The sequence below is a fragment of the Tyto alba genome, unplaced genomic scaffold (assembly GCF_018691265.1).
Source record: "Tyto alba isolate M040663 unplaced genomic scaffold, T.alba_DEE_v4.0 Super-Scaffold_8, whole genome shotgun sequence".
Classification (NCBI taxonomy): Eukaryota; Metazoa; Chordata; class Aves; order Strigiformes; family Tytonidae; genus Tyto; species Tyto alba.
This window is the reverse complement of record NW_024881329.1, coordinates 21668399-21682832: the sequence shown is the minus strand read 5'-3', so window position 1 is coordinate 21682832 and position 14434 is coordinate 21668399. Positions and strand designations below refer to the sequence as shown.

The 14434-nt window shown below is 52.5% G+C and overlaps 1 protein-coding gene and 1 non-coding gene across 20 annotated transcripts in view; both read left to right on the top strand.

Annotated features, from left to right (window-relative positions):
- Positions 1-13662, top strand: part of UBAP2L (ubiquitin associated protein 2 like) — a 31582-nt gene extending 17920 nt beyond the window's left edge. For 6 of the 19 annotated variants that reach the window (XM_042784969.1, XM_042784960.1, XM_042784965.1 and 3 more), the window contains 17 exons: positions 681-882; positions 2095-2372; positions 2653-2825; positions 3583-3772; positions 4376-4430; positions 4874-5048; positions 5247-5319; positions 6006-6201; positions 6310-6398; positions 7116-7169; positions 7831-7912; positions 9428-9645; positions 9726-9831; positions 11102-11169; positions 11470-11667; positions 12114-12176; positions 12710-13662. In XM_042784969.1, the coding sequence (XP_042640903.1) occupies positions 681-882; positions 2095-2372; positions 2653-2825; positions 3583-3772; positions 4376-4430; positions 4874-5048; positions 5247-5319; positions 6006-6201; positions 6310-6398; positions 7116-7169; positions 7831-7912; positions 9428-9645; positions 9726-9831; positions 11102-11169; positions 11470-11667; positions 12114-12176; positions 12710-12805 (2316 nt within the window). In that variant the 3' untranslated portion in view covers positions 12806-13662. The remainder of the gene's footprint in view (positions 1-680; positions 883-2094; positions 2373-2652; positions 2826-3582; positions 3773-4375; positions 4431-4873; positions 5049-5246; positions 5320-6005; positions 6202-6309; positions 6399-7115; positions 7170-7830; positions 7913-9427; positions 9646-9725; positions 9832-11101; positions 11170-11469; positions 11668-12113; positions 12177-12709) is intronic. The other 13 variants (XM_042784971.1, XM_042784963.1, XM_042784962.1 and 10 more) reach the window with 5 other exon arrangements.
- On the top strand, positions 7595-7730 carry LOC116960525. Its single transcript, XR_004406437.2, has one exon. It is a non-coding gene; the product is annotated as a small nucleolar RNA SNORA58 (small nucleolar RNA).
- Positions 13663-14434: the final 772 nt, after the last annotated feature.

The window sequence follows — 14434 nt, the reverse complement described above, 5'->3', positions numbered from 1 at the left end:
ATAATTCCTCCCCTGTTGCCCTTGTCAGACTTGCAACACATGCTTTTTTCCTGCTTAGAGGGAAGGAAAAAACTCTTGCAGTCCAGGGCTTGCAAATTCAACAGTTTAAGGAGTGGAACTGGTTGGGAGTTTGGTTTGGGATGAAATACTGGCATCTGACAGGTGAAGGAAGGAGGCATTGAATCTGAATCCGGGGATGTGCACTGGCTTGGGCAGATGCTTCTTTGTGTAACTTCAGCAAAAGAAATAAAATTTATGTGCTTAATAGTGAGACAGTTCAAGAAGGATTTTCAAAACCACCTTAACTGTAAAGCCAAGTTCTCCTGGTGGTTGTCTTTTTTTTTAGTGCAACTGAATGCATGTGAATAATTTAGTACATTTTTTAGAGATCCTATCTGGTAACTTTCTTTGTAAGCCTCCATGACACTGTAAAATTCCATGGGTTGGGCAACAAATAAGTGTACCTGCACTCACATGCGATAAAGGCTGAGAGAAGTATGAGCTCTCCTTGCCAGCAGTGTCTGTGTGTATCTAGAGCTCGGGAGGTAAGCTGAGGCACCCAGTGAGAAGCAGCAGGGTACAGTGTGTTCAGACTTACGTTAAAAGATGTATCTGTCCTCTGAGCCAAGTTCCAAACCAAGGGAGACGTTGACTTTGTTATGTCGTTGCTGAAATTGCAGGTGAGCATGCTGGGGAAAGGGTTTGGAGATGTCGGGGAGGCCAAAGGCAGCAGTACCACAGGTTCTCAGTTCCTGGAGCAGTTCAAGACAGCCCAGGCTCTGGCTCAGCTGGCTGCTCAGCACACCCAGCCTGCTGGGAGCACCACTGCTGCTTCCTGGGACATGCGATCCACTACGCAGACCTCGTCTCTTGTGCAGTACGGTAAGGAAAAGCAGCGTGGCTCCCCAGAGGGGAGCGTGGTCTCCCAGACCTGCAGAAATGCGCTGCAAGCAGCAGCGCGAGGGATTGGGTGGAGGGCCAAATCACAAGTTCACAACCCAGCCATCTGTGCTGGAGCAATTAAAAGAACTGTGGGTGCAAGTTTATGAGAGTAAAATGTAATAGGTGCATACGAGTCTTTCCCTGTTCCTTTTATACTTAGAGCAGTTGAATCCATCTGTCTCTTAGTCATTCCAGCCAGCTTCAGGGCCAGGGGTCTGGCGTTCCCAAGACCCTCACAGTGTGCAGAACTACTTCTGGTATAAAGCTGTGTAACAGAGGAGGGGTCTGAAAGTGGGCACCTCTGGAGAATAGTTCCCAAATACTGACACTTGTCAGTCTCATCTCACTGCTGACCTGATGTTATCTTTTAAAGGAATGCAATTCCAGTTTCTGTTTAATGCCAAGAAGTAACTCTACCTCTCGGCTGGCACGAGCATATAAACACTGATTAAAGAGAGGCTCCTGCTTTTCAGATGAGATCCTGAGCCCTGCTGTTGTCGAGTACTAGTGCCATTTCTTTCAGTTTGTGCATTTTATTTCTTGCTATAGGGAAATGGCTCTGGTTCAAATCTAAGCCGAAGAAAAATCGAGCCCTGTCCTAGTCACAGTCAGTGTTGGCAGCTCATGATCTTTTCAGACAAGGAGCCACAGAAGAGATTCAGAGCGATAGGATTTGTTTTTTAATAAGCTACAGTAAGGCTTAAGTGAAGGAGGAGGGTGGTGTGGTTGTGCAAAGACCTGAGGGTGGGCAGCCCTGAGTGGGATGCCCAGTACTTGCAGGGGAAAGAGCAGGTGATGAAATGCAGCAACGCTGTCAGGGAGGGGTAAGAAAACAGTGTCAGGCCCGTGCAGGACTCTGACATGCAGTGCCTCCACACAAGGGACTGTGAAGTCTGGCTTTTCTTGGAGGATGGAGGACTTTGTGCAAGCTCGTTTTGTCCTGTAGAGATGGTGGAAGGAGCTGAGGGGAGAAGGGCTTAAAAGGCTTGGTGTTGATGGTGGTGAGAGCACAAGGCTGGGGGTGGAGATGCTGAGGTTCTCTGCTCTCTGATTCCAACAGATTCGAGGAAGAGTCATAGTGAGAAGCGTCAGAACTTCATGTAGTTTTAAGGAAATAAATCCTGCTAACTCGACTCTTGTCTCCCCTGGTAGATCTCAAGAACCCAACAGACTCTTCCGTGCATAGTCCCTTCACCAAGCGTCAGGCCTTCACATCAACTTCAACCATGATAGAAGTGTTTATGCAGGAGAAACAGACTGTGGTGACTGCCTCCGCGACTGTGCCGGCACCCCCTTCCTCGCCGCTGCCCAGCAAAACCAATCCTGTTCCCCAGATGTCCCCAGGGTCCTCGGACAACCAGTCCTCCAGTCCCCAGCCAGCGCAGCAGAAGCTGAAGCAGCAGAAGAAAAAAGCATCGTTAACATCAAAGGTGCCAACTGATGATGGGGAAGGAGGCGTTGTATTGTGTTAGGGCTGCAGAAAAATCCATTTGGGCTGGTGAGGGAAGGACTGGGCTTGGCCTTCCTGCTTTTAGCATTGGGTGTCTGTGAGGGTGACAGAGAAAAGCTTGCTTGCCTGGGTTGAGCGGTGTAATTCAGAGGGTGCAAGCGTGCAACTACCGTCATGTGCTGGGAAATGTGGCCACTAAAGTCATTTTCCATGCTGATCCCAGGGAGTGATTGATCCTTTCTGTTGTTCCTCCCTTGCAGATTCCTGCGCTTGCGGTGGAAATGCCTGGCTCGGCGGATATCTCAGGGCTAAACCTGCAGTTTGGGGCATTACAGTTTGGTTCGGAGCCTGTTCTTGCGGAGTACGAATCGACGCCCACAACAAGCGCCGCCGTTAGCCAATCTCAAAGCAGCCTGTACACCAGCACGGCTAGGTGAGGACCAGGAGAGAGGAAGGGAAAAATTAATCCAAGCAGGTAGCTTTGGAAGGTAGCTGGTCCTGTGGACTTCAGTCATTGCTGCATACTAGTAGACCCTTTCTGACTGTGCTGTGGTCACAAAGCGGGGACAACGTATGCAACAGCAAAGCTTAAGTTGCCAGCAGACTCATTCAGGCAGCTCTATGACTGATTGGCCTGTGGTACTTACACAGAAAGCAGACGTTTCCTGCTGCCGTTAAGCTGTGTTGCTGGAAACACAGGAGGGGAATCCCCAGCACAACCACTCCTTGTCCCTGGTGAATGGATTCTGTGTGCTTTGTCTTGCTTTTTGCTTGGCAAACCACGACGCGGTAGAGTAGGTGTATCTACTGTGATGATGCCTTGCCAAAGCAAAGTGTTTCTGTCTTCTGTTGGGCTGACCCTTAGTATCTGGCCAGTCCCTTGAGTGCTGGGACCTGAGTGGTGGCAGCTCATGAAATGTCACCTAGAGCACAGCACTGTATGAGGCAAGGCTGCAGCTAGGTGCCAGCATCCTCCTGTGATTGGGCTAGCCCTTGTCTCGGTATGTTTCTCTGCTTGGTTTGCTTGGCTGCTTTGTGTGATGCCTTTATGCTGATGCTGGGAGCTCTTTATTATTAAAATTTGAAATGAAAATCCTATAGTGTGGGTCAGCAGCTTACAGCAGGGCCGTTTTGGAGGAAAATGTAAACTCCTTTTCCCTTTTTTTTTTTTTTTTTTTTCCCCTTTGTAGTGAATCTTCATCCACAATTTCGTCCAATCAAAGCCAAGAGTCTGGTTACCAGAGCGGCACAATACAGACAGCAACATTTACCTCCCAGAACAGTGCTCAGGGACCACTGTATGAACAGAGATCCACCCAGACGAGGCGATACCCAAATTCAATCTCCTCCTCGCCCCAGAAAGATCTGACCCAGGCCAAGGTAGGAAAATAGCACTGAGTAAGCATAGCATGTGAAGCACAGTCTTGTGGGAAAGCTAAGTGGTTTACCAAGTGTTTCTGTGATCCTCCAGCCTCACCACGTGGCTTCTGGACTCTTGTGAGAGCTTTGTTCTGGCTGCTACCAGAGCCCTTAGTTATGTTACTTACCTGGGGCTGGGCCAGTGGGGTTAACAGCGGTTAAGTTGACTGCAGGCTGTGTGTCGTGTCACGCATAATTACCCTGCTGCAGAGTGGCATTCAGGCTAAGGATTTATTTTTGTCTTAAGGATTCGATTCTCGCATGCTGCACACAAGTTCAGTGGCATCTATTTGGGCTATTGAACCTGGGTTGAGGATGTTGAGCCAGTCTCAGCTACCAGCAGCAGTGAAATGTCTTACACTGCTTTCTCCAGCGTGTGCCTGGGGGTCCTGCTGGCACTGGGCTAGTTGAACTTGGGACTGACCTTGACGCACTCTGGTGATCTGTGTTGGTAGCACGCCTTTTCCACAACTGAGGAGGGAATGTGGGAGGGGACTGATGCTAGATCTGCCTCTGGAAACGAGCAGCTGCAATGCCCAGTATTCTTTTTGTCTTCTTCCTCAGAATGGTTTCAGTTCTGTACAACCCACGCCATTACAAACCACACAGGCCGTTGAAGGTAAGAGTCTGCCAGTGTGCTGGGTGTCTGGAGTCTCTTGTACTGCTTGTATGCTTTGAATGAAAAGTCTTTATCTGTGCTAATTGCAAGACAGACCTTTTCCTGGTAGACTTAATTGCTGCCACTGAGTTTATTTGCTTGCCTTGAAATGTTCAGCTTTCTGCTGATGAATCTGTGAGATCCTTGATGAGTCACTCCCTGATGACAATAATTTACTCCGATTTGTTTGTGAAAGGCACCTTATCTGTAGGTCTTGAAGCTCTTTGCGGAGCCAATGTTGGTGTTGGGGTAAAGTGAGATGTAGAACACAATCACGTTGTCATAAGTGTGTAACTGGTTGGCAGCAGTGAGGGAAGCCCCAGATGTCCCTGCTGATTCTCACCACCGAATTGCTCTCCAGGAGCTGCTAGTAGCTGCCCCTAACCCAAAGCTTTCATTCACAGGTGCTACAGGCCCCGCAGTGAAATCTGATTCCCCCTCTGCTCCCAGTATCACGCCTCTCAATGATGGGGTGTCTGCATCATCCTTGCTGACGACAGCCAGCCAGCACTCAACAGCTCTGAGCAGCCTGAGCCACAGTGAGGAAATCCCCAGTACGACCACCACCCAGCTCAGCAGGTGAGCAAGTGTAGGGGGATGGTTTTCTAGAGAAGCAGAAGCAAGGATCTATAGTAGACATAAAAGCCTGTCTCATGCAGTGAGGAAGACTGAAATGACTCATCCCATCTGAGCAGATGGGTAATGGGATCTGGCCTGGTATTCCCAAGGGTGACTCTTGAACCTTGACTTGACAACCTTTTGTTCCTCCTTCCGCAGCACGCTACCCACCCAGCAGAACAGTCTGTCCTCATCCACGTCCTCTGGGCGAACGTCAACGTCAACTCTTCTGGTGAGTCTAAGTGTGCTCTGGGACTGTCACCCCCACTCCTGCCTGGCTTGGAGAGGTTTGCTGGTGTGAGTCAGTGGCCGGCGGAGTTTGCAGTTGTGGCAATAGCTGCCAGGCTGATGGTTGTCCTGCTGGAGGTTAGATGTTGTGTGGAGGGAGAACAGAGAGCTATATCAGAACTGTCTGTGCACCTCTAGCTTGGCTTTTGATGCCCTGCCTGTTTCAGACATAGCAGCAGCTTCTTTGGAGCCTGTAGCAGCTCTTGAAAGTGCTGCGAAATTGCAACTGGGTGTCAGAGCAAACTGGTAGCTGATGGAGTGTCACTGCTCAAATGTATATACTGCTGGAGCTCCTGCAGTACAGAGTCCCTGGGTGTTGGCTTTGCAGCAGAATAAATCTCCCTGCTGCAAATGCGGTCTTGAGCCCTGCCTCCCCCAGCAGACAGACATGCTGGGACACAGCCGCACGAGAAGCTTGGAAGCATTAGAGGTTGGCTGCTTTCAGGACTTTGGACTTAAGCCAGGTGCAAAGCAGGTTCTTTGTAGCCTGCAGCAGCTGAGTTCATTGCAGGCTCTCGGGAATGACCCGGTGCAGAGACGCGCAATATTTTGCATAGACAGCATCCCGCAATATTTCTGCGCTCAGTTACATCAGCCTGGTCCCCTAACTCTCTTTCCTTCCTTCCCTAGCACACAAGTGTGGAGAGTGAAGCAAGCCTCCATTCTTCTGCTAGCACTTTCTCCACCTCCTCCAGCACAGTGTCAGCTGCCCCGCCGGTCGTAAGCGTTTCATCCAGTCTCAGCAGCGTCAGCAGCCTGGGCCTCAGCCTCAGTAGTAACTCCACGGTGACGGCCTCCACTCGCAGCTCCGTTGCAACAACATCAGGTACTTTCCTGGGTGCTCCTAAACAGGAGGAGGGTGTGGAGGCTAAGAAAGACAGCTTCTGCTGCTTGCTTCACTGTGGAACTTTTCCTTTCTCTCCTTTTTTTTTAGGAAAAGCCCCTCCCAATCTCCCTCCTGGAGTCCCACCGTTGTTGCCTAATCCATACATCATGGCTCCAGGGCTGCTACATGCCTATCCGGTGAGTGGGACAACTGGCTTTTTGCAGTCCTGTCATACCACTAGATCCCTCCTAGCAATGTCTTCAGCTAGCAGGAGCAGGTGTAGTGTAGCAGAGAAACCAAAAACTGTAACATCAGCCCAGCAGGATTGCCTTGGGTGGGAAGAGTTTGGATATGCTGTTTTCCATAAAACAGTAGCAGAGGAAATCCTTGTGCCTCCAGGGGTAAACGTCTGCAATTCTGGTCACTCCAGAGCAGGTTCTGTTTGCCCGTTCTCTACAGCCTCCCCAACCTTTGGGGAGTTAACAGCCTTTGGTCAGAGCATGGCTCATGAAATTGTGAAGCTGGATTAGCATCATGGTATGACAGAGGCCACACGGTCAGAACAAGGGTAGTGACTGCCACAAAGTCTAGGGGTGTGTCACAGCCCTTTTCTGAAGGTGAGGACAGACATCGATGTTGAAATAATTTCTAGAGGAAAACTGTTGAGTGCTTGTGTGGTCTGGAGCAGTGGTGCTAGACGTTGGTGCTCACTCTTCGTTTGAATAGCTTGTAAAAATGCTTTTGGCAGCGTCAGTCTTGCAGTAGTGAATGCTGGCTGCCTGTCCCTTAAGTAATTGTGTAGCCTCTGATCATCTGCTGCTGGCTTTCTCTCACATTTTTCTAAATATTTAATCTAAAAATAGGTATCTTTACCTAGTCAGTGTCCTTAACGTCATCTCCTGCTCTTTTTCTAGCCACAGGTGTATGGATATGATGACTTGCAAATGCTCCAGACGAGATTTCCATTGGTGAGTACTGAAGACTGGTGTGGACACACCACTGCCACTGGTCTGTCGGCTCGCTGGAGCTGTGTGCTTTGGGCGTACAGACAGGTCAGGCTGTGAGAGGTAGTCCCGAAGAGCTGGCAAAACAGGGTGCTCAGTGGATGTGCCTCTCCATGGCAGTCGTGAGGAGTTAATCAGTTGCTTCTTTGTGCTTGGCGAGTTAGGAGCACCAGTTATTCAGACAGTGGTATTGATTGATGGTAGGGCTGAAGAACAGGAGGGCTGCAGCAGGTAGAGCTGTTCTGCCCAGCAGTGGTGTGATGAGCTGTTGTAGATACTTCTGATCCTTGAAAGGGGCAGTGACTAAATACTTTTATGAGAATGGGTTTTATTTAGCGATACAACATGCCCCTCGTGAAGCAGAGGAGAAAGTCCAGGCAGCGTAAGGTCTGCATACCAGTAGACCTTATCTGGTTCTTCTAATAGCCAGACGAGGGGGATGGTGCATGCTACAAAAACCTGGGGTTTGCTGCAGGCTGTGATCAGCCTCGGTGTGGCTGATTGAACTGCAATACTCCAACATATCTCGTGGCTGCAGTCCAGAAATTCCTTTTTTCTAAAATACACTGCTTTACATCTTTGGACAGAGCTCATAACACTTCTCCTTTTTGTTTTTATCCTTCAGGATTACTACAGCATCCCATTCCCTACACCCACCACCCCGCTGACTGGAAGAGATGGTAGCCTGAGCAGCAATCCGTACTCTGGTAGGGAAAAAAGCTGCTCTGACTGCATACCCATCAGGTGTTTCTGCTGCTGCTTACTGGTTCCCTGTGCTGCTGTCCACTGGAGCTGTGTCTGCATCAGTCCCCTGCACTGCCTTTAGTCTGAGCATGTTTCTCAACAGCTAAATTTGTGTCTTTCCTTTGATCATCTGGTGGTGCCAAGGCATGTCACCAGAAAGATGTGGACAAGCAGGAGTTGATGCTGCTGCTGGAAAGGGAGTGAGGAAGGGCTGAAAGAATCTGAGATGTGTAAAACTGCTTTTTAGGTCATGGTGAGGCAGGGGCTAAGCAGTGCTTCTCAAGCACCCAAGAGTAAAAATACAAAGAAGCACAAAATCTTGAGAAATTAAGTGAGTTTTTCTATCTATGTGGCAGTCTCATGGAGAAAGAAAACGGGGCATTTAGGACCTGTCAAATTCAAACCAAATGCCCAGTGAGTGGCTTATCTCTCATTGACCTTGTTAGGTGTGTTTATTCACACTGCTGATTCGCAGTGGGCAGCAGTTGTGCTGAGCTTTCATGTGCTTTAGGAATTGCTGCACTTTGTGGATCGCTTTTTTTCCAGCACCACTTCTCCCCTGCTTCAGCAGGAGCTTGTTTGTGCGGAAGTGCTTTTGCCTGGCACACTGAGGCTTGAAATCCCAAGCTCAGAGTGCGGCACTGCTGCATGCATAATTTGCCAAGTTAACATCAGTGGTAATTAATGTTTGTGGCTATCCTGGACTCGCTTGTGAGCTGAGGCAGCACTGAGAAATTCACTGCCTTACTGTGCGAGCTCTGAATAGAGAGAGTGTTTGCGTGGAAGAGCCAAGCAGGTGCTCATGAAGAGCAGCAACGGGAGCTTCCCCGAGCCCTGCAGCTAAGCCCTCAGTGCCCCGACTGGGAAGAGAGGGATATTTCTGAGCGTTCTCTTCGGGCTCCTGGGCCTCTGCAGCAGCATTTGATTTGGTGCCGCCAGCCAGAGAGAGGGAGGTGTGAGCCCTGCTGTAAAAAGGGGCCATTCACACATCCTCAGCTGGAAGATATTTGACTCTCTTCTTCAAAGAGGAGCTGTTTGCTGGTAGGACAGGGCCCCCAGGCTGCTGCCCTGGCCTCTGCTCTGCCTCTGGAGGGAATCGAGTTGTTGAGGCCTGCTGCTGATGCATGGAGGGGGCTTTGGGAGAGTTCTAGCATCTGGGCTCTGTTGCTGCGCAGGCAGTAGCGGGTTTATCCAGCACCAGATTGTAGGCTGACATGTAATTTAGCTGCTGTGGGTTTCCTTTCCCCTCTGAAGTCATCCTCTCAGGAATGAGGAGAGCAATTAACAGCTTAGCCTTATCAGCATGCAAGGGTCTGAGGGCTTGGGAGAGCTGCAGTCCTTAGTAGCTGTAGGGGGAGGGGGGATGTTGATTCAAGTCACCTTTTGATCAAAAGGCTGGGTCAGCTTTGGGCTGAGCTAGAATGGGCCAGGATTTGACACGTCTGTTCTTCAGTCCCTTTTCATCTCCTCTATTCCAGGTGACTTAACAAAATTTGGCCGAGGTGATGCCTCTTCCCCTGCTCCTGCAACGACTTTGGCCCAGCCTCAGCAGAGCCAGACCCAGACTCACCACACCACGCAGCAGACGTTCCTGAACCCAGCGCTGCCTCCTGGCTACAGTTACACCAGTCTGCCGTACTACACAGGGGTACCAGGGCTCCCCAGCACCTTCCAATACGGGCCCGCCGTGTTCCCTGTGAGTTGCCCAGAGACAGGCTGTGGGATTCGGGCAACGCAGCAAAGCCTCTCCTCACTCTGCTCCTCTTCTTTCCGTAGGTTGCTCCTACCTCTTCCAAGCAGCACGGTGTGAATGTCAGCGTCAACGCATCAGCAACCCCTTTTCAGCAGCCCAGTGGCTATGGCTCCCATGGATACAGCACTGGTAAGAGACCCAACAGAGCATCTTTCTCAGCAGCGGTTACTGACAGTGGCAGGGCTTGTCCACACTCTCACAGGCTGTGTAAGGGGACTTTTGTCTCGCTGCCCCCAGCAGTAAGGGAGGAAAATGGGCATGGTGCAACTCTCAGGTCATTTGATTCTCCTTGGAAAGGCCCAGGCTTGGGCTGCCTCCAGGTCTAGAGAAGGTTTGAGGAGCACAGGGCATTCCTGCCTTCCTCTGTGCCAAGCAGTTGAGTGGCTGGGGCCTTGGACTTGCATCAGAGAAGCTTAAGCTGCTGAGTTGTTTGGGGTTTGGGTGGTTTGGTTTTGTTGTTTGTGGGTGTTGGTGTGGTTTTTTTTTTTGCGTACTGCCTGTATGTGATCAACAGAACAATAATTATTCCAGATTTGAGCCTGGGAACTTGTTTGACTCCTGTGTTTGGCAGATGTCTGCTTTCTAAAGAAGTGTCCTTCTTGGTTCAAAGACGCAAGAAGGTCACAAACCTGCCACTTGACTCAGCACTGACTTTCACTGGATAATGTCTGGCTGACTTAGAGGGCCTGCATTTGGGTCCCTCTTCCAGCCTTTAAATTCCTGTTGTGCCTTTTTTCACTACATTAGAGCTCTTCAAGACACTGTTTTCTCTTTGCAAAGATACTTTGGCTGTGTACCAGGTCACCTGGTGCCAAGTCTTTCAAACCTCTTCTATTTCAACACTTTTTCCAGGCCTTAAATGATTGCTGAGGCTTTTTCCTCTGTGCCACCACCTTTTAGAAACAGCCAGCATCAAATGTGGGCTGTGTGCCAGTGTTGCCCGTCATTGCACCAACCAGCCCAGCCCACAGTCGAGTTGCCTTTACATGCAATTGCCTGTTTTACATCCAGGGAGCTCTTGGGCTGTTCTTGCTGCCATGTCATGCTGGGAGTTTGTTTCCTTGTATGTCGTCTGCATCCTCCCAGCTCTTCTCTGAGTTGCTATTTTCTGGGCTCTTCAAGAATGTGCATTTCTCTGGGTGGCAGCAGGCCCCTAAATTTGTTCCTGGAGGTATTCAGAAACTGCTTGTGTCCAGAGCTAAAAAACTTGCACTCGTACAGGTGCTTTACAGCTTGGCCTTGCCAAGACCCTGCTCCCTAGATCACGTCTGTCTCCAAACCTCACCTGGCTGCTGGGTCACCAGAGCTCCATGACCTGATGCTGGCGTTAGCAGCAGTAGCTCTTGCTGAACCAGTGGCTGCTGCCTAATGCTCATTTGCCTTTCCTCCTCCTCCCCAGGTGTATCTGTGACATCCAGTAATACAGGAGTGCCGGACATCTCGGGCTCTGTCTACTCCAAAACTCAGGTTAGTGTCTGTAGTGTGTTCCAGGAAGGTGCCACTTTGGGAAGTGGAAGCCCAGCTCTGAGATGGCCTCCCTGGGTAATGATGTCTCTTCCCCTTGGAGCAGCCAGCCAGGGAGGAGGGAAATGCTCGGCCTTTCCCAGCTTAGAGCAATTCCAAGCCCAGGAAGAGCCATAGGCAGAGACTCTGCCTGTTCTCTGCACCACCCACTGACTCCCAGGCCCGTGACTTGCGGAGCTGGGAAGGGGGCACGCTGCCCAGCTCCCAGCCCTTACTCCTCCGCCGTCGGTGTCTCCTCCTCAGCAATCCTTCGAGAAGCAGGGATTTCACACTGGAACCCCGGCAGCCTCCTTCAACCTGCCTTCAGCGCTGGGCAGCGGCGGCCCCATCAACCCTGCGACGGCGGCGGCGTACCCCCCCACCCCTTTCATGCACATCCTGACCCCGCATCAGCAGCCCCACTCGCAGATCCTCCACCACCACCTGCAGCAGGACGGGCAGGTAAGCAATGCCCCCCCCGGCCCCCCGGCCCTTGCTGGGGTATCTCCTTAGGGCTCTCGCTACCCCCCTGGCCCCCCCCCTTCTCCCTCCCTCCCTCACGCCCTGCGGCGGACACACGTGGACACGCGGTGACACGCACATGCTTCACACCTGCACATACACACAGGGCTGATAAGAGGATGAGGTGAGGAAGGCCCGGGGTGCGCTCCGCTTTGGGGGGTCCTCGGCCCAGCCCCCTTGCTGCCGGGCTGTACCAGGTACGGTCGGGTAGTGCCCCTTCACGCAGACATGCCTGGTACGCCCCGACCTCCCCCTTCCTCGGAGTGGCGGCTCCGCAGGCCAGCAGCGAAGGGGTTACTCGCCACAGCCACGACCCTGCCGTAGCTTTCAGGTCTAACCGTGGATTTCTATTGTCATAGTTTGTCCCTTTATTTTTACATATCCTGGTACTGCAACAGCTTCCATATTTGCAGATGATACTGTGCTGCCAACGCCAGCAGGAAGACCAGGTAATGAACCTCTCTGATAATGCATTGCACTTGCCCTGGGGTCTCCCCCCGCCCCTAAGGCCCCCCAGGCTCACGTAGCCCCTTCCTTCTCCCCACCCGTGGCCCCGCCAGGCGAGGAGAGAGACCCTCAGTCAGTATGTGCACACACACACACCCGCGGGCACAGACACACACCCCCCTGCTCGACCCCTTTCCCCACCCTTTCCCCCCCCCCACCGCCGCACGGCAGAGCTGCGGGGTCCTGGCACGGTGCTGCTCTGGAGGAAGGTGCTGAGCCGAGGGAGGGTCCTGTGGCTGCTGGGCCACCGGCCGGCTGCTCGGTGCAGGAGGTGGCCCGTGCCCTGGCCCCAGGGAGCTTGCGCTGGGCTGAGGCGGGTCAGTGATTCCGAGGAGCCGTAGCCCGCAGCGTCCGCGGCAGAGCCGCCTGAGGCACGCCAGGGGTTGGGACCCCGGAGGCAGCGGCACCCCCCCATCCCCTCCGATAACCGCCTGCTTCTCCTTCTCGCCCCCCCCCCCCCCCCTCCTTCCCGCAGAGCGGCTCCGGGCAGCGCAGCCAAGGCAGCTCCATCCCCCAGAAATCCCAGGCCAACAAGTCTGCCTACAACAGCTACAGCTGGGGCGCCAACTGAGCCCGGGGCGGCCCTCGCCCACCACTTGCTTCCAGAAGAGAATCCCAACGAACCCAACGCCGAAGGATCCTGGGGAGGAGAGCGTCCTGCCGCGGGGCAGCGCCCGGGCCCCGCAGCCCCCGGGCAGGGCAGGCCGGCGGGCAGCTCTGCGTTGTCCGTCTTCAGCCACCTTTCCTGTTGTATGTAATATAGAATTTGTATTTTTTTCTTTTTCTTTTTTTTTTTTTTTTTTTTTCTCTTTCTCTCTCTCTCTCTCTCTCTCTCTCTGCATTCAGATTCTGAACCGTTTGCCGTAGGGGCCTTTTTTGGTTTTTACTCCTTTCTCCCCTCTCCCCCCACCTCCTGCTGCCCCAGAACCTCTCGGATCCAAAGGAGTGGAAGCTGCGAGTCGCCTACAGCAAACCCCCTTATTATTAGGAATAAGAACAGTAATTGATATGAACAGCATTGTAAGATTAATTAGTTGAAGTGTTTTTTTGTACCGTGTTCTAAATTTAATGGATAAATGTGTCTTGTATATAAAAACAAAAACCCCACGCCGTCCTGTAGTTCTCTCTTTTCCTCGCCCACCCTCCACTGCTCTCTGCCACCGCCCTGGAGGGCACCCCCCCCTTATTTTACGTTCTCCATCTGCGTCCCCTCCCTCCCCCCCCAGGCCCCGAGTGCAGGTCCTGCCCCCTCCTTGCACGCTGTAAGTATCTTCTGCTTTTGGTTTTGTTTTGGTTTGGTTTTTTTTTTTTTGTCATTTATTTTTTTTCTATGCAGTCCAAATCTTGTATTTTTCAGTTCAAACTGGTCACTTCAACTGAAGCCCCGCTGCGGGTGATTTACTAAAGAGAATAAAGATCACAAAGTGACGTGTGTATTTTTTAATACCTACCTTCTCAGCCTGGTTCCGTATTTTCGGTGCAGGGTACGGGAGGCCCTGGGTGAGGGTGGTGGTGGGGTGGTTTCCCCCCCACCCGTCCCCAGATTTTTTTGGCTCTTTTTTCCCCCCCGCCCTTTTCTGGATTTTTTACGGGATTTTTTTTTTTTTTGTGGCGCTGGCTCCCAGGATCCCAACACAAGGACATCATTACCATCCTTTTCCCTGTCCCTTCCCTGGGCCAGGGACCCCCGTTTCTCTGCCTGTGTGGTCCCAGTTGCCCCCCTGCTCTGGTGCTACGGGTGCACCCCCTCTTTGTCACCATCAGGGCCTCGGGGTGGGACTGGGGGTCCCAGAGGGGGGTCCCCAACCCTAGGGAGGGGACTGTCCCCGTTAGTGGGGTGACAGGAAGCTGTGGGTGCCCAGCCCCTGTGCTGTCCGAGGGGAGCTGAGCCGTGAGTTGAGGGGCTGGGGTTTGGGGGAGCCCCTCTCTCAGTATGGGGGGGACACACGGAGCTGGAGCTGGCTTAAGCCCCCCCCCCCCCCAAAACAGAGCTTGGGGGGCCCGCCTGCAGGACCCCTGGGCGGTGCAGGATGAAGCCCGGAGCCCCCCAGTCCCCTCCGGGGGCTGTGCGGCCCCCTCCCAGCACGGCCGCACCGCTTCGGGCTCTTCGAGGGGGGAACCCCCGGTGGTTACCGGGTGCCCGGCGGATCCCGGTCCCTCCGGGCCGCGGCGCCTCACGACACCCGGCGGCGCTTTGCGG